This window comes from Diuraphis noxia, unplaced genomic scaffold, assembly GCF_037042655.1.
Source record: "Diuraphis noxia isolate RWA-SAM2 unplaced genomic scaffold, SU_Dnox_SAM2 contig0001, whole genome shotgun sequence".
Classification (NCBI taxonomy): domain Eukaryota; kingdom Metazoa; phylum Arthropoda; class Insecta; order Hemiptera; family Aphididae; genus Diuraphis; species Diuraphis noxia.
In genome coordinates, this window is record NW_028301711.1 from 18,604,974 (window position 1) to 18,625,403 (window position 20,430).

The window sequence follows — 20,430 nt, forward strand, 5'->3', positions numbered from 1 at the left end:
ATCGTCTGTCTTGTGGCTAGCCAACAACACAATATTCCCTCTCTACGGTCACACTGCAACGAGTGGCCCCGTACTTCTTATTATCAAATATCTTAAGCCGTGTCCAGTATCCACGCGCCACGCCGACGTCAACGTAATGTCTTACTAACTTCATTTATATTATGTTAATTAAATTATATTTTTGATCGTAAATCACATACTTACCTGACAATACTTACTTGATACTTACCATTACTCGTTCGGATTTACTCGTCCATTTTAATGGTGTCATATTATTTTACACATGATTATCCACGCCGACGTCAAAGTAATGTCTTATTAATCTCATTTATGATGATACTTACTTGATACTTATCTGCCTAGAAGCTGTGACTTTATCGGCTTCAAGAGGAGAACCATACTAACGTGAAGTGGTGATAGTACAATTCCAACTCAAATAATCTTACTAAATAAATTATTAAATTGTGGTAATACATTGTAGGTGTGAAAATATTAACACCTAAAAAATTCTTTTCAAATGATATTAATTTTTTTAAATTTCTAGTTTATGATCATTGTGCATCAGAAGAATCAGTACTTGATACTTACCTTTACTCGTTCGGATTCTCAGTACATTTTAATGGTGTGATATATTACAACAAGACAGATGTTTCTGCATAACATTATACATTAGTTTTGTTTGGCCAACTAAGTGTAATATTTCAGTATTATATATTTTATTATAGAGTGGCTAAGGTAAGGGTAGAAAATTATTTTTTTAAGTAATCGTTGTTTTTGTTGTATTTTAAACACTTTATGTGTCCTCCTAACGCGGCGTATATCTAACTAATTGTCAGTGGATTATGACTGTTGGTGATACCACTTTAAAAAAAACGCGCTTATGTGTAAGACCCCTTGGGTAGTGTGGAACATTACACTTATATGTTGTACTCAATATATGTAGACACAATCACATCCATCTGCAAGAATGATTCATACGTGTACGGAGGCTGCCATTTTGGAAAATATATGCGCCAGGACCTGCAACTATACAACAAAGCAAACAGGCTGAAGAAAAGATAAACAAATTAGAAGGTAATATACTATATGCGTGGAAATCGTAATAACTAAATAATTAAAATGTTTAAGGTATATGCTATAATTGGTTAGTTTTATTTTCTTTTAGTAACATCTATAATTTTTTATTTTCAGAAAGCTCCAGCCTTCCCAGCATCCCCATTACATCGCTTCGCATAGACCTGAAAAAAAACAATAAAATTACAGCAACTACGACTTGGGTGTGCCAGATAATTACCTATAGTTCATTACCTTTTATAAAATTTGTGGCATGGTTGGACCAAGCGTTTCGGGGTGTCTTTAATTTGAGTAATGCGTTCTGGAGTTGGTTGAGGTGTCATTAGGTTTATATTTATTTTTTTTTTTTTTATTAAATTGCCAGGGAAAGATTGGTGGGCGTTGTATTCTGTTAGAAGCTTTAAATTATTTTTATATGAATTTAGTTTATTTTTATACAATACCGTGAGATTTGAAGATTGAATATTAAATTTTTGTATAGTTAGTTCGTTTAATATATTTTTTATAAAAAGCATTTTTTTTTTCATTAATTGTAAATTTAAAGTGTTATTATTATTGATGTTTCTACCTATTATTGATTTTTTTACTGTATCCATATTTATTATTCTATTGTATAGCATGCATGTTTTTTTTAAATGTATTATGTCTGTATTATTTAAATTTATTAAATGTTTAAAAGCTTTTTCAGAGGATTGTTGAACTGATTGAATTATGTTTTTATTTTTAAGGTTGTTGATGGTTTTTTTGAAAATTTTATATTGGATATCATCGGTAATAGAGAATGGCATTGTTAAGTATTGAATTGTTGTCTGGTACTCTGTGTATAAATCTTTGGTCTGAAAATTAAATATTTACCTATTAATATTTGTTTCTAATTTATTTGTTCACTTATCAATACAGTCATAAATTGGTGATTAGTGATAATGGCCATCACTATCACCTCCTGATAGTCAAATTTTACAGAGTTTACGATTCCTCCGCGCCCACTAATCTTCCCCGCCCAAAAACTTCCGTGCTCAATCCCACCACCATGTTCAGAACATATGGGTCAAAAATAAATTTTTTATCCGTAAATATCGATTTCTCGACACCCTACCTGAGGATCAAAAATGCTCCCCGGGTCATGTTCTATAGGATTAGTTGATAACAAACGTAAGTCACGGAAGTTAAAATTTCGATGACAACAAGTCCAAATTACGGCCGTTATTTGTACTGTTGTTCTCAAAAACAATAAGAGATGATAGTGGAGGTAACGAGTAATGTACTCATACCCCTTTCATAACTTTAAGTTAAAACCCTGATTTTATATGATTTTTTGAACTGGGACCTAACCGGCCGTTTCCGACTCCCCCGCGCTCGCTATACTTCCCTGCCCAAAAACTTCTGAGATATTCATTTCCGCAAAAATTTGAAAGTGGCAACCTGATCAGTGGTACGTGCACTATAGAATTGATGTGTTAAATTGTTTAATATCGAAGGGAAAATGACCCTCCACTTCCGGGGGTATGTAGAAATAGACTAATAGCATCATACAATATATTATATACACTCTTAGTCTGTTTCCACATACCCCCGGAAGTGGAGGGTCATTTCCCCTTCGAAACTAAACAATATAGGTTAGGTTAGGTTAGGTTAGGTTATAAATATATTTAATATATAATATTAAATAATAATAATAATTATTATTAAATTTATTAATATTATTATTATAATTATTAATATTACATATTATTATATGTAATAACATAGCGGGTGTGAAAATATATAGTTGATGCAAATATTTAATAATTAATACACAATTATTATATTATCACTACGCGATGAGTCACAGAAACTCAGACGGCAGATACCCACCTAATAATATATAGGTCCATTATTACAGATCCTATATAGTCCGCCTCATCCGCCTTTCATATTATAATCAAGTATTATATATTATATATACGATAATCATGATTTGGTAAATAAACCCATGTATTTATAAAATATTATGTTCAACAATAAATTCGACATTATATGTATTGTAAATTACGATATAATTGTCGGGATTTATTTGAAATATTATAAAATTATAAGAATAAATATTATTTTCCTCATCAAAATATAATCTTAGTTAATTATTTAATTTTAATGTTTATTAAGATTAAATTAACTTAATTGAATAATGTTGTATTTTTAATGATTATTAGTTATACATTTTTGATTTTATTTAGAATATTTATTTTTTTAATATTATCTTACAATCATACAATATTTAATTTTTAATAATTAAATTTCAATCAAAAACCAATATTTATTAACCTTATACATTGGCGATTGTTACTTGGGATTGAGTATATTTGAACATTTTGAGCATGGTTCAATGTATTTTATAATTCTTAAAATGTGAGGTATTTACCTATAACTTTTATTTTATAGCATTGATCAATGTGGTTTATCTCCCAAGAGATTTAAAAAAAAATTATCAGAATCTTTTGGTTGGAATTAGTTCCACAAAAATCACTTGGAAGCTATAAACTTCATTCGTTTTAATATTTAATTTTAATTTTTTTTCTTAGTTATTTCTTAAATCTCTCCGAACGACCAATGTTAAATAAACAAATCATAGATTTAATTAAAACAGTTTGTCAGTTTAAATAATACAAAATTTAACATGATTTATTAATAAACAATTAATTTTTTTGTTTTTAATAATGTTTTGGATTTATTGTATTCAAATAATCAAGTAATTATGTTATAGGCACTATATGCCTATATAATATTTATAAAAATAAATGTATTATTTATTATTATTGCATCTGTTTTCTGTTCTTAATTGTATTAATACTAATAATCTAGGTACATATTTTATAAGTTTCGCCATATTATAAGAATCTTTATTACACCAGTGGCATACCCAGGGGTAGAGTTTTAAGGTTTTTGACTACCTCCCTGAAATTGTTTCATCTTCCAAAAAGATCTTATTTACCACCATTTCAGTACATAAAGTTGATAAATTGTTGGTAATTTGTAATAGATATGAATTAAATTAATATTTTATTATTAATAATAATTTGTTATAACTCATTATATAAAAACTGTTAAGCAATTTAATTAAATTATTTAGGTACTTATGTAAAACCCTAACTAAACTAAAATGCTGTGTATGCAACTGTATTACACAATTGATTATATTTCTTGTTAAAGTCTACTGTCTACTTATTTTCTAAGCGTTATAACGATCACTGTCTACTGCTTACAGTGTCTGAGTAACGTACAATTATCATTGTAGTTTGATGAAGTCGCTATTAAAATATTATTGTACATAGTTAAACAATACTTTCATAATAATATACTCTGAATAGCGACCACAATTTATATTCATTAATTTCAATACATTTGCTATAATAATATCATATAGCCATATAGATACATTAAAAATACCATCTAGTAAACATTGTATTGTATACAGCATCGAGGGCAGAAATTTAATACGTCGGGGCTTATCACAATAAGAAACAAAATAGTTAAAAATAAGTGAAAAACTTTTTAATGTCTGTCTTTACATTTGTATACTTTCCGTTTTGCATTAGTTGCGGGCACACAGATTCAAAGTAATTATTAGGATGGGCCATTTTAGATTGTGGGCATAATATAATATTTAAAAAATTCAATAATATTCTATAAGATTATAAATACCTACTCTCAACTAAAAATTAAATAACGAGGTAGATAGATTTAACAGAACACTTTTTATTTAGGTAATAATAATAAGTTGATAAAAACAATTAAAATATATTAAATATTAATTGACCAAAATTATAAAGCAAGATTTAATTGTCTTTTGGTCTTTGTAAACATGTCAATTACTTGAATACAATTTACATCAGTATTACAATGAATATTTAAAATTTCAAGTTCAGTTTATCTGATCTTTTATAGTGTAAAAAATTCCTTGTCAGTGCTTTCATTGATTATCTGAAGTTTTCAACAAAAAAAAATAATATGTTTTTGTTAAATTGTACCTTTTTAATTTTAGTTCTGTCCGCATCAGTAATGTCATAGTAGTGGTATAATATGTGTATTGTTCAGGTAGAAATTAAGAAAAGTCTTATCTAAAAAACTGTGAGTTTCACCCCCGGAACCCCCCACCCCTCCCACCAAGTACTGATTGTGGAGAAACGGGAAATTGTACCACCGGTACCGGGTTCCGTACGTGACCGCGTCCTAAAGTATAATAAAAAAATTGTGCAGCATTCGATACCGCAGCAGTCGAGGCCACCGGCATTACCACCAAGAAACCCGGTACAAGTCACCGTCGCCCGCGTCGCCAACATTCAGCAACTGTCATCATCATCATCACCACCACAGCCACAACTGCGTTCCGGAAATGACTTGCTCACGGCTCTCCATCAGCCAATCCGTAGTTTTAGGCGCATTAAAGACACACATCCCGACTCCAAGGGACCAACAAGACGCTGTGACACCACTTTCCCGCACGGAAAAGTATTCATGCCGCCGCCAGATTTGCATCTTCGAATGAAGGTTCCGGATGCACCGCCGCCGCTGCAGCCATCAGAGCCGTCTGCGGACAAGGATGACGAAAAACGCCTAGACCACCAAAAACATACTGATACCGAGCAGGAACAAGCTGACCGGATCGATGCCGGTGACGACGACGAAGACAACAATCCCGGTTGCTTCACGGGTTGTCTGCTTTTTACCGTTGGTTGCATCGGGTGCATCGTCGGGTGATTTACGGTATTTAGCGCAACTCCTTTGTAAATAATTATTTGCTTGCTTCTTAATTTATTTATATAATAATTACATATCCGCTTAAATTAGCGGAATATCGGAACAAATGCACTTTACCATCCCCCTCAAAATTATGCTGTAGTGGTAGAACTGTATCACTCAGTAATTATTGTATACAATTATTTTATTATGGTATGGCCAAAGTTCTAAATGTTAGTGGTTTGGGAGGCACTTGGCTTTTTATCAAATGAGTTTTATATAAAAAAAAAATTTCAACAAAAATTTTATTTCACAAATTTGTTTAAAGAACATTAAATTTGTTAAATAGAAATTCTACTTTATTTAAATAAAATTATTTATTGTAAATACATATTAATATTAATTGATAGGTTGATAGGTACTATGTATAATTTAAATTTGACTGATTTGGGACTATGTGTGTATTGTGTAGTACGAAAATTTGGATATTTTAGGGACTGGAAGGTAACCAAAATCAATAATTAAAAACCACTCTGTATAGTCAAAAGGTTAGGTTTATACCGATAAGACTATAATTTCACTATAATTTTACTTTAAATTTAATAATAATAAAAAAAAAAAAAACGATTCTTAGGGGCCATAAAATTGTGGCTCTTGGGTTAGAATTTTATAGTAACATCGCTGCGCTGACATCCTCTTAATTCGAAACACGTAACGTACTAACGTGTACCTATACGCAGAATAGTTTCTATGGAAAAATCATTTTTTTTGTGGAAGTCACTGCATATGTAATGTGTGTAGTTTGTCGTTGTAACAGGCCACGTGTTCAGTTCATTTTTCGTTAATTCATAATGATGTGTAATTTTATAAAAATTTTGTAGATCTGTAGATGAAAACGTTTCTGTGATAACCAGTCATTGTGTAGTAAGCGATTTGTTGAAATGCTGTATAGGTTCTTAAATGTTGTAATGCAATCCTACACGTCACAGAAGTAGAATAATTACTGCGAAAATTACGCATTAAAATTTTTTTTTTCCGTTTTAGAATGAAAGTCGTTCAAACTTTTAAATTTTTTGGGAAGGGTGTACAGGTGTACAACGCACCTGTATATTACTCTTCCCAATCTGGCCGCCGCCAAGGTGGAATAAAAAAAAATCATAGTGAGTAGACTCGTACCAAATACAAATTTCAATCGAGTATTCTACAGGGTGCGGCGTAATGGACTCCCATATTTCAAATAATCATTAGCGCGTAATTAAACTGATTAGATTAAAGTGGTTTATTTCGCTAGATTAGATTATTAATAAGGTTTTTAGTCGTCACCATGCCGTGGTCTGGTGAACAACGTGGTTTCGTTATTGAGGCATTTTTCAAAAACGCTGAATGTGTGATTGCGACACAGAGAGCATTTCGCACTCGGTTCAGTTTGAATCCAAACGAAAGTGTCCCTGATCGGAAAACGATTTTGAATTGGGTACAACATTTAAGAGCAACGGGATCTGCAATGCCTAAAAAACCGGTTGGACGTCCCAAGTCCGTTAGAACACCGGAAAACATTGCCGCAGTAAGAACATCGATAGAGCAGTCTCTGTCGCGTTCTGCTTGGAAACATGCCTCTGCTCTCGGGATATCGGATCGAAAGGTAAGGCAAATTTTGCACTGTGATCTTAAATAACACCCATATAAGATTATGGTAACTCAGGAATTAAGTCCAACAGATTGGGGAAAACGAAAAGATTGCTGTAATGCAATCCTTACAGTTGTGCCTCCCAACGGTATTGTGTGGAGTAGCGACGAAGCACATTTCCACATTTCTGGCACAGTGAAACAAACAAAATTTTCGTTATTGGGCTGCTGAAAACCCTCTAAAAATACACCAACGACCTCTTCATAGTCCTAAAGTAACAGTTTGGTGTGCTTTGTCCTCGGTAGGCATCGTGGGCCCTTAATTTTTTGAAGAGGGTGGTGTTAAAGTTACTGTGACTTCCAACCGGTACTGCGAGATGTTGGAGAACTTTTTACGCCCGAAAATCGAAGAGTACGAAAATAATGATGTATTCTGGTTTCAACAGGATGGGGCCACAGCTCATACAGCCCGTTTTTCTCGTGCTGTATTGCAAAAAATGATTCCTGGTCGCTTGATCTCCTTAAGGGAAAACATTACATGGCCTCCTCGCTCCCCTGATTTGAGCCCATGTGATTATTTCTTATGGGGATACCTCAAAGCTGAAGTTTTCAAACATCGACCAAGAACCATTGAAGAACTAAAAGAGGCCATCCGTCAAGAAATCTCCGCGAAGGACACCTGGACTTTCTGGTTTTATTTTAGAATATAGTTAAACAGACTAAAATATATATAGTTAATGCAGGTGTTGAATAAATTCCCACAAGTAACATAGCATATAAGCGGCTACATACCGATACCTTGCTTTTCAGCAGCACATGGACGTCTACCGTGCGCTACACGGTAGTCGGCCGACTTGAAGTCAGCCGCCATATGCCAACAGGGCAATGTTTACAAAATCGCATGGTTGATAAGAATATTTATTAATGATAACAAAATTAATATAAATATTTGTACTATAGTATATTATGCACTTATTACTACATTGTGTAATTAATTATGTATTTGACATTTTGACTATGGAATATGAAAAGAAATTCTTTTTTTCATTATTTGAATAATTATTTATTATCACTTATCAATATAGGTATCTTATCTATTGAGTTATTATGTAAACATTGCCATGTTGCCATGTTGGCATATGGCAGCTCGACTGCAACGTTCTTATGAGAATGTAATTTATAGTCGGCTATCTAGTTGTTTTATATGTCTATGGTGTGTTAACATATATTCTTTTCGTTCTATTATAATGTATGTACATATCAAGTATAGGGGTATCCTATCTATATTATGTATGCTAAACTCCTGGTAAGATCACTTAGAGCCTTATTAATTTTTTGCCAATTATTAAAAAAAATACTTTAAATATGTAACGATCGAAATTATATTTGTCATTTATTAATTATTATGAACCATGATGCGATAATGCTCTCCGTCCCACGGTCCCCTCTTGCCTCCGCTCATAGGTACCCAAGTAACAAAAAAACATTTACTTAATATTAAACAATGATTAATTTTTAAATATATAAAAATTTTAATATTTGTAGAAAATTGGTTATTGATTGAGGATACGTTTTTAAATATTTCCCCAAGATTATATAAACATTGAATGAACCAAATTTATATATTTATTTGACATTATCTAAAAATATTTATTCAATATTGTGCCTCAATCATATGTAATATTAATTATTTAATATTTTCAAATATTTCCCTTGCTACAGTTTTTATGATTTAATCAACATTGGATAATGATATGTATATCTTATACCTAATACTATAATATATTCTATTTAAAGTATATTTATGCAGGTATAATTATGTAAATTGTACATGATTTGAAAATACACAAACACATCATACACATAAGTTTATCATTAGAAAAGGAAAACAATTTATTGTTGTAATATCATATTTAACAAGTAATAAAACTTATATAAATTAATAATTATTTTTTATTTTTATCAGCAAATGGTGCTTGAGCTAAGTAAATTTTGATTGGTTCTTCAATCTCGTGATCACTTATTGTGTTCTTAAATTTCAGTTGTTTCTTAATAGATTCTAAAGCAAAAAGTACATTTACAATTACAATTTTACAAAATATGTTTAATTGCTATTTATCACTTAGTAGTAAATATATTTTTAACTATTATAAAATACAGGCTAACCATAACACTTTTGTCTGACAATTTTTAATAAAATACATTTATTTTATTGTGACTAGTCACTGGTGTATAAAAATTGGAGCATCAATAAGGACATAACAAATTGTTAATCTAAAAATAGCATTTAATATCATTGTATAAAACTAATAGCTCATATCACTTTTGCTAAGAATTTAAAATGTATTGGGTATTAATTAATATTTAGTATACTAACATTAAGTTTATAGAAATAAAAGTTCTGAATTAAAATATGAAAATATTATACTTAATTCCATTATAATATATTATGTTTAGTACTGATTTTTTTCAAAAATTATTATTGTCATCTCTAATTAACATTTAATAAAATTTATAAAATTTATCTAAGCTAAAAATATGAGTAAACATCTGAAATTAAGATGTATTATAATAATACAGTATAAAATAGATATAAGATATTGTGCAATATACAGTACCTACATTAAAAAAAATATCTAATAGCTTAAATCATTTAAATTACTAACTAATATATTATGTACACAAGTAATTATAGCTGTGAACTAACATATAACATAAGCTGGTTATCTTAATAGATTGTTTCAAAAATAAAAACAAAATATTTAATGTACCCAATTATCAATATACATTTCAACACTTACTTAAGATTATGGGAAGAATAAATAAATCACAAAATTTCTTTTTCCCCTTCTTCCCAGAAAATGAATATTGCGAGAGAAAACTGTTGGTAAATAATTTAAACATTATCCTTTTAACAGCGGCTTTTAAATTTTTGCCTCCAACACAGGATAACTCATGTATCTGAAATTATATTGAAAAATTATCATAATATAAAAAATCTAACATTGTAATAACAGTTGATAATAGTAGAGTATGTGTTTGTATTTACCAAATTATTTTTAAACTCCAAATCTCCTAAAGTTTTGTCCTCTATTGTATTCAAGTCTATTTCGCTGTCTATTGGTAAAGGGCAATTATCTGACGAGTAAGTAGTCTCTAAGTTAGTCATATAATTTTTAGATTTTCCTTCTAATAACTTTTCAATTGATAGCAATCTTTCAGAGTTTTCATTTTGATTGGATAGTACATGTTGTAGTTCGACTTTGAAGTACATTATATGGCGCAATATTTGTTTTTTGAATTCACTATCTAAAAGTTTAAAAACAATGTACAATTAATAACATATAATACTAATAATATAATACAATTATCAACATCTTTGAACGGATTAATTCAGTTATTCTTACCAATACATTCATCACCGACTGAACGAGTAGTAGATCTTGATTTTTGACTTGCAGAGTTATCAGAAATGTTGTCCAGAAACAATAGACTGTTTGATTTTGAACTACTTGCATAAGAAAGCTTTCTTTTAAAAGTTAAATTCTCAGCAGCTGTAAAAATATAAATATTTCTTTAAATTATTCACAATAAATTTGAAAAATTATAATTATAATTTACAATCATTGTCAGGAGTACTTTTTTTTGAACTGTTTTGAATAGTTGCTGGCTTCTTTAGTACTAATTGATCTAAAAATTATTAATTATTTATCGTAAAGTATTAAAAAAAAATGTATATACCAGATACAACAAATAAATTATAATACCGGAATTTCTTTTAAAAGGCGAACATTTTTCACTATCTTTTGGAGAAAATTCACATAGCCGTATTTTATTCGGCGAAGGTGACCATCCGGGTTTTTTAAGTTTATCAACCTTGATATCATCTTTATCACGTTTAAGATTTTTAAATTTATGTTCAGATGCTATTTCACTGTCAGACTTAAAATCTGAAACTTTAAATATTAATTATTAGAATTAAACAAATTTGTTAAGTAATAATAAACTGTTTGTATCTAAAAATGTTTGATTTTGCTTAAGATTTTTTTGATAAAGAAATAAAATACTGACAACCATTATCATCATTAATGGGTTTATCAAATTTTCCTGAGTTAAATTTAACAATTTTTGTAATCTTTCTTTTCAATAAACGCTAATATAAAATAATTCACACAAAGATGATACTAACCTTGTTTTTTTTCATATTTTCTTTTATGTACTGGTGTAGCCATAATCTCAATGACATCATCAGAATCTAGAATAAAAAGAAATATTGGATATAGACATTTGAATAATTTTAGAACATTATTTTATTTTATTTATGATTATGAATTAACAATATAATAATAATTCTATATCATAATATAATATACTAACCATATTTTTCTTCATTCTTTCTTTTATGCACTTGTTTAGTCACAATTTCATTGTCATCAGAATCTAGAATAAAAAGAAATATTTGAATATTTTTAAAACTTTATTTTTTTTTATTATTATACTAACCATATTTATTTTTATTTTTTATTTTATGTGCTGGTATAGCCATAATTTCGTAGTTATCATCAGAATCTAGAATAAAAGAAATATTGGATATAATATATAGGCATTTGAATAATTATTTAGAATATATATTTTTTTAGAATAATTAAATAATTATATAGTTATAATATTAAATATTGATCACACAAAATAAAAAAAAAAAACTAGATACTATTAATTCATCAAAAATACCTGAAAATACAGGACATTTGGCAGGCACAGTCAGTTTCTTTTTCTTATTATCATCATCTGATAAGTCGGATGTGAGTTCAGCACGTTTTGCTTTAAACCGTGCTTCTGCTAAAGTTTCTATTAATATATTGAACATTTTTAAATTAATATTTGGTTCTTATAAGGTTGTTTAAGATCCAAAATAAGAACAAATTTACTGTTAATTCATATGTATTTTAAATTTCATTATTTTTCTGAATTAAAACTCACTTATGTTTGAACCTAATACTCTTATTTTATAAAATTTAAATTCTTGGTTATTTGGTTCATATCTTTGTTCAATCATTTTACGGGCATTGTTATGATTAGATGGCCAAGCACATGTCCCATTCTCTTTTACCCAGCTCTTAGGAACACCTTCTACAGTATTATCATCGATGAAGTTAACAATAGAATATGTTGAAGATTCCATGATACAATATACTGTCCAATGTAATAAAATAAACAATAAACAAATATCAGCACAATAAAACATTTATTATTTAATATTGTAATACATAAACTATTATAATATAGAACAAATATATTAAGCTAAACTTATTTATTATGTACATAAAAAACTTAGTTATGAATGTAATATAGGAAAAGCAATTTTAATACTACTAGTTTTATCGTTATTGGAATTAAGTAACATGTATTTTTTTAAACCAACCTTATTTACATCGCATATTAAAAAGTCATTAGATAAATTTGAAACAGAAGCAATACCTAACTTTAAGCTATTAATTGGTGTAACGTAATAGGGTTCTACAGTATTGAATATTTGTACTAAAAATACATTATTATTACTTTCAGTATGGTAACAAATATTTAAAACTTTCATAATATGAACTTTTGTGGTATCATAATAACCAATATAACAATCAGACAATGATTTAATTTTAATAATAAAATTGTTTTTAGAAAAAATGTTATACTGCGGGGATGAACAACCTTTACCTAAAGGACCATCAGAATGAATATTTTTAAAAAATTCAGAATTTTTACTGTCATTAATTGTAAGTCTACCAAACACATTCAGTTCTTCATACCGTTTAACAACCTGCTGCAAAGGTTTTGCATTGCTTCTAACCATTTTTTTTAATAACTGCATAAAATTTTCATATGGAAAACATGAACAGTTGTCTAATGGGCCAAATTGTTTATAATCATCGACAAGATGAAGAAGAGCATGAATGTTGTGTGACATAAATTCTTTCCCATATATTTCACCAAATTTGGTAACATAATAATTCAGAAGTTTATCAATAAAATTTAATAGACGTCCATGGGTATTACTTAAAAGAACTGTCATACAAACATGTAAACAAATAAAATGTTCATAACACTCTTCACCTATTATAGATTGAAGCACAACTGGCCCAGTATACAAAATAAATGTCCTGAACTCTGTGGCCTTCCATCTCAACACTTCATTAAGACCCCTTGGTTTTCTGGCAAAATCACACGTGACACATATTTTGAGATGCAATAGTCTGGTTGAAATTAGTTTAACACTTTTACTGGGTAAACGAATAGACAATGGTGAGTTTTTTATACAACCTAACCATATTAAAATTTTTTTTTTGATTACTCCCAAACAAACCAAATGCATGTAATCAAGTGGGAAACTATGCACCATGTTTATGCCAGGAATTTTTGACAAAATAGAAATAGGATCAGATGTTTGATAATCTTCATCATACCTATTAAGAAATTCCTCATGAGTGCGTTTAACATTTATTATATCTGGGAAACAAACCCTTCTCTCTAAGAAAACTCCAACAATTTTACACCTAGTGCATGAAGAAAACCCTGTGTGTCCTTTAATCTTTAAAATATAACTTTTTGCTGGCGCATCACAGCTAATAGCTTCAACAACAACTTTTTTTTTACCTAATGAAAGATCAATACCATGTGTACATAAATTGATTAATTCTGTAACTAATTCAGATAAATACATATTACTTTCTAGAGGTTTTTCATGGCCTCAATAAAGACCTACTAAAAAGACACATGGATGAATAGAATTAAAATTTCTTATACAACAAAGTATTGGCCAAAACTGGCTATTAGTAGACTTTGTCAAAGGCAAGCCATCGATTCCTATGTGTAACTTAATAGTATCATCAGAAAAATTATTTTTACCAATGCAAGATTTAATACCATTGACTAGTCCAAAATAATAAAAAAATCCAGGATTTATGGTTTGAATATGTAAGGGTTGTTTACTTACATTTGTTTTTAATAATGTTCTAGAATCATTTGGAAAATAATGAAAACAGTTATGGTTTGTTTTTAACACTTTTAATAAATTCGATAACGCTATATGTGAAATTTTGTGTTGAACAACCCAATTTTTAATATTAGTTAAAACATTTTCACTATTTTCATGATCACTAAAATTATCTGAATCTGATGAAAAATTTGGAATCAGGATATTATTATCAAAATTAATATTAACCATTAAATTAGATTCATAATCATTTATAAAATTACTTTCAGTAGTATTAGAATTATTTACATTCTCAACATCATAAATTAATTCATGTTCTAAAGATGTACTAGCTGACTGAAAAATGGTGGAACTACTTTCTATTGCCAAATTTAGCTCTCCTGACCCTTTTAAACATTTTCTACGTTTGGTAGACCTACTTAGTGACATTTTATTTAAAGACACCACTGACGATATATTATATAGGTTAACAAATTAAAAATATTAATGTTTCGGCAATAAAATTATGTAAAAAATAATATTCTCAGGATGTATAATTGATACTTGAGTACTTATGACTAAATAATATGAACAATTTACTATCAACTATCATATATTAAGATTAAACTAACAATTTTCCAATACTTAGTTGTTCATATAAAAATGATTCACCAAGTTGCCAGGATGAAATGAAACTGTATTAATAAAACCAATAGGTACCGACAAATACCTAAACAAGAGTAAATACATTTATTAATTAAAACAGGTACCTAGGTAGGTACCTACATTTAAAATTAAAAACTTCATATAGGTAATATTCACCAAATACCACTCACAAAGTACGAACATATAACATCAAGCTTGAAATTACAATATGAGATAAAATAGTTTTTAAATTTAATAGGTACCTACATCAAAGTACAGAAAATTAGGCTATAATATTACACTACAACAGGCATAAGTCAAATTAAGCCTTGTGTACCCGACCAATAAAATTATATAAGTGGCATACCTAAGTCATCTTACGCAACCAAGCATAGAAATAATATTATTATGTTTAAATTAATCATTAATCTTATATTTATTTCTTCTATAGTATACAAGTAATACTAATTAATGACTTATGCCAATTGGACCAAAAAGTATGAAATTTTATTTAAACTAAACATTTTTTTTTAGAAATTTTAAAAATTATTATTTGAATAAAATGTCTTGTAGAAAGCATTATACACGCTATAATTAATTACTAATTATTAAAGAATAGTAGAATACTTACTTTAACTACAGCTAGTGGCCTAGCGTAACATAAGGTAGATACAAACTGCCAACTGTTGTCAAGTGCCGAACGCCCGAATGTAATGTTGGACGTTGTCACGTTGGTGGTATAATACTATAATAATGAATTTATTAATAATATTGAAAGTCGAAGAATAGAATAAACGACAATAGACAAAGGTCTTACCTATAATGATTAGGATAATAGGATTTCAGACTCTTGCAGTCTCGCACTCTCGTAGTCGTGGGCTATAGCCATAGACAACTGACAAGTATACTGTATACTATAAGTATACAAGTATAGCCAAACAACTCAAACAAGGACGAATAGAATAAAATATAAAAATCGATAAACGATACACGATCATACAAATATACAATGTCGTCGTGTCGATACAGTCGATACACGCCGGTTGAGTAACGACTAACGGCGACGGCGAGTCGGCGACAATAACAGAAATTGACCAATAATTGTCGCGAACGACGCGAACACGATAGCCTGCTGTCTTGGAATAGATGGAATATCGATAACAAATGCAATTATACATATAGCGATTAGCGATTTATCTATGGTTGACGGTTGTTCACTGTTGTTGTCTTTTTTGTCACAGGGAATTCCAAACTCCAAAGGAAGTACGCACTACGCATCTATAATAATAATATAATATGATAGCCCGGCGCGGCGGTAGGTATTATGCTGACGGTATAGGGATTTCAGAATATTTTAACTTCTACAGTATTTATTTATAGTATACAGTGAGTAAAATAATTTTGATTAAATTATCAGAATCAATGCTTCGTAATTCGTAATAAACCATTATAACATAAATAATATTAAGTCCGTATATACTGAAACTGTTAATTCATGGCTAATATTTAATATTATAGCTATTTAGTATTTTCTATTTCAAAAAATATAACATGACGCTTTCGTGATTGGTTTTCGTTCGGCGGAGTGCATACAGTATGCAGCATACTCCACCAAGAAACGACGACGATATACAGCCAGTTCCAATATTAGTACGACTTGAATATAATATGTGTTTACTCTTACACTAATAACCGTTTACGTACAATTTATTTGGAACCAGTGTATACTTATTGCGGGACAGTTTTGATCGGTGACCGTTGTGCACGATCGAGCGCGATAGTCAGGACTCTGAGACTCTGACGTCTGACTACATTTTAACCTAAGGGCTCAGCTGCTATAAGAATTTGAATCCACTGTATGCATATAAAAGTATAAGAACCAGTAACCACTACAGGCTACAGCTGTTGCTTTTTAACATAATTATAATTATTATAAACCTGCAAATACCTATCATCTGCATAACTATAGATAGGAGGGGCTTACAGCAACTATATAATATTATACAGGAGCATATTATAATATAAATTCGGTACACTGCAGTTTCACCAATAATTTATATTTGTCACATTATTATACTGTTTAGGGCTATACTCATAGAAATAACTCTTGCACCCATTATTTGTACAGTAAAACGTATACGCTATACGCAGCATATTATACAATTAATATAATGTTATATTATATAATATAGTATAATTTATATTATATTATACATAAATACATAATACGTAATAATAATGCGCGTACGAACACTTATTTTTTAAATGTTCTATTATATAATATAATTATATTGAAATAAATTCATACATGAATATACCTTTGAATATACATTAATGTAATAATAATATTAATAATTAATTATTTATTTATGTATATGTATTAAATAATTAATTAATGATATATATATATATATTGTATTAAATGTTGATTAAATATATTTTAGTGGTTGGATCTTAATATTTAATCTTCAATGTTAATATAATAAAAATAAATATTACATCTAAAATATTATTTTTTAAATGATAATACATTTTGTATTAACATTAAAAACAAAATAATTATTTTAAAATCTAAACTAAATATTAATCAACGTTTATCATTGGAAATTGTTACTTGGGGTAACACCAAACAACACACACACACTGTCACGTATACCTACCTAGTACCCGTGGTTCGGATGACTGGCCGACACTGTATCGTATTATTAACACCTCATTAACGGCATAGGTAATAATAATGTAAAAATGTAAAGTTCACCGGCCAAACATATTTGATGATTATTACGCAACATTATTATGCAACGCTGTCCGATGAACAACCCGCCCGGTCACGGTCATTTCGCATTAGTATATTTTCTTCGCTTCTACGGACCACAGCATGTCGGAGTAAAGAAGAAGAAAGTCGCCGAGTGCGTCTTCGGGACGACGCTCAACGGCCCTGAACAATGATGGTAGTATAATTTTATTAATGTTGTGAATACAACACACACACACCCACACCTTGGCCGGTGAATTTGTATTAATAAAAATTAAATAGGTGTTGACACCTTTGGTGTTCTTTGAAATTATATATTATAATATTCTGATGATCCGTATACGTATACTATGTTTTATGTGGATATGTTATTATTGATTTATTTATACGCTGGTGACCGATATCCGGAGCCATGCTTGAAATTGACATACAGTCAAATTCCATATTTTATTCTATTATGTATTTATATTTTATATTGATCTATTGTATCTGATCGGTGACCTTCAGTGGCGGCCAAGTTTTTATGCCGTATGGCTTTTCTTGGTCATAAATTAAAATTTTATTCCTAATATACTTTAAATAATCACTCCCCATATCTATGTTTTTTTTTTTTTTTTTTTAACTTTTTCCCCTTTTCCGAGTCACTTATTCATTTTATATGTAAAAAAAAATCCCATATGCTCCGGTTTCCGAATCTCGGCTGTGGGTTGGCGACCTATGCTAGCCTCGTCAATGTGCACTCCACGCCGAATCTGGGTATGGTCCCGTGCGAGATGTTACAGATGGCGACCTTGCCAGGATTATTTCAAGTGTATATACCATGCACTGATGACCTGTCGGTCTAATATAATATCTATTAGATATATAGTATCCCACCATGCATCGTGGTAGTGTAACAATACCGGCCATGGGAGGTGTATAAACGTATATATGCGTATGCCTAAGTGTTGCGTAGAACCAGTACTGTCTGCGTTAATTTCAAAAATGCTCCGGTGATTAAAACAGTGTCGGGCTATCCGGCTCTCCACCATGCTGGGATCGGAGGATGATAGTGTGTGTGTATTCCCGTCGTTCCGGATGTTGCCGACCCAGCTCTCGGAGGTTCCATCGACATCCCATCGACATCGCGAGGAGGTGTTCGTCGTCATTGCAGTGCAGATTTGAGCGGCAGAGCATTAGGGCTTAATTTTAAGTATATTATTTGTACGCGTCTTTGTGTGCACCTGTATATTATATGTCTCATCCTATCTATTTTGGTTCTATTGTGTAACCGCTCGTAATTGCTTCTTATCGGTCTACCGCTGTTGAACGACAGTGTTAATATTTATAATTGGGTGCGTGTCGTTCCAGTACGGCTGTGCGATCGTTCCCCGATATCTATCTTTAATTACTACAACGTTTTGCATAATCATTAATATTATCGTATCTCCTCGTCCTAATTTATGACGTTTTAATAGTTTATTTTATTTGAACATAATATCGTATATATAAAATATATTTATTAATGATTTGGCGTTATCACCGATCAGCGAGTATGTCGACTTTCTCGTTTGATATCGGTATTGTGATAAAGACTTCTCCGTCCGCCGTATTTATTTCCGCGTTTGCGTATTATTTATTTCATAACAATGATAAATCAGTGTCATCGATATTTACATACTATGTATACTGCATAAAAAAAAAAAAAAAAAAAAAAAAAAAAAAAAAAAAAAAACCGTTATATTATATTATCTATGTAACCGTGATAGGTACGGTTTGATCTCTAATCATATTCTCACGGTTGGTAGACCGAACTTTGAATATTTTATCCCCGTTAGGCCCGTGCACACATTGATGTTTAGTTATAAGTTGTCCACAAATTGTATGTCCCGTGGTGACCGGAGAGCACGTATATCGCTCGCGTTATAGGATGTCGCACGCCTGTGCTTTTCGTTGTACGTTTCGTATACGTGTTGTTAGGTCCTCGTTGCATTACGAGTAGTATATAATTTGAAGAAAGAGTACTGATACTTAATGTGGTGAACAATTATCCATATATATATTTCTCTACTTTCTCTCATGAAATTTTCGTCATGATTTTTGTAACATTCGCCACCATTTCTGCGTAGGTGAATTTTGGTAGACATGCTTTCGCATGTATGTTGTCTTGATTTTACTTTTATTCCTTTTTATTTTTATGCGAGATCTCTGATGACAGTGTATATGTTGTCAATTTATTGTGTTTATAGATAGTTTGTTTAAGTGATTTATGAGATTACCCCGGCCAAGGATGATATTTGAATATATTACCAAATTTGTTAGTGTGCTTTGAGTGTCGTCCCGACGTATCGGCGATGACATCCATCCATAATATTTCATTAGTATATTTTGTTATTGAAAGCGAAGTTTTCTATCGTATTATTCTTATTATATATATTATTATAATATCATATATATTATATTCACTACTCTATTATATCATTTGTTTTTTTTCTCTGTCTTGAATTGCGTAATATACGAATCACGTTTGGTTGTGTTCGTGTTGTGTCTAGTCAACAGTAATATATATTTCTTTTTGAAGTAGTCATTTTATTTATCTTGAATTTTGATTCACTCATTACGAATAGACACGTGTTTTCTGTATTGGCTGTGTGATTCTCGTTATTCGTCGTTG

The 20,430-nt window shown here is 30.1% G+C and overlaps 1 protein-coding gene across 3 annotated transcripts; it reads right to left on the bottom strand.

The window, feature by feature from the left end:
- Window positions 1-9,281: 9,281 nt before the first annotated feature.
- LOC149060146 (uncharacterized) lies at window positions 9,282-16,684 on the bottom strand. Of its 3 annotated transcripts, XM_089216173.1 has the most exons (13): window positions 15,840-16,684; window positions 15,654-15,767; window positions 12,394-12,606; window positions 12,145-12,261; window positions 11,917-11,982; window positions 11,791-11,853; window positions 11,603-11,668; window positions 11,181-11,369; window positions 11,035-11,103; window positions 10,821-10,967; window positions 10,463-10,722; window positions 10,215-10,374; window positions 9,282-9,472 (listed from the first exon to the last, which is right to left on the bottom strand). In XM_089216173.1, the coding sequence occupies exons 3-13, from the start codon at window positions 12,593-12,595 to the stop codon at window positions 9,360-9,362; spliced, it is 1,452 nt and encodes a 483-aa protein (XP_089072299.1). In that variant the 5' UTR covers window positions 12,596-12,606; window positions 15,654-15,767; window positions 15,840-16,684; the 3' UTR covers window positions 9,282-9,359. The 3 variants fall into 3 exon arrangements, with proteins under 3 accessions (XP_089072299.1, XP_089072300.1, XP_089072298.1); XM_089216174.1 differs by having other exon boundaries at window positions 15,654-16,684; XM_089216172.1 differs by lacking the exons at window positions 15,654-15,767; window positions 15,840-16,684 and having other exon boundaries at window positions 12,394-12,769.
- Window positions 16,685-20,430: the final 3,746 nt, after the last annotated feature.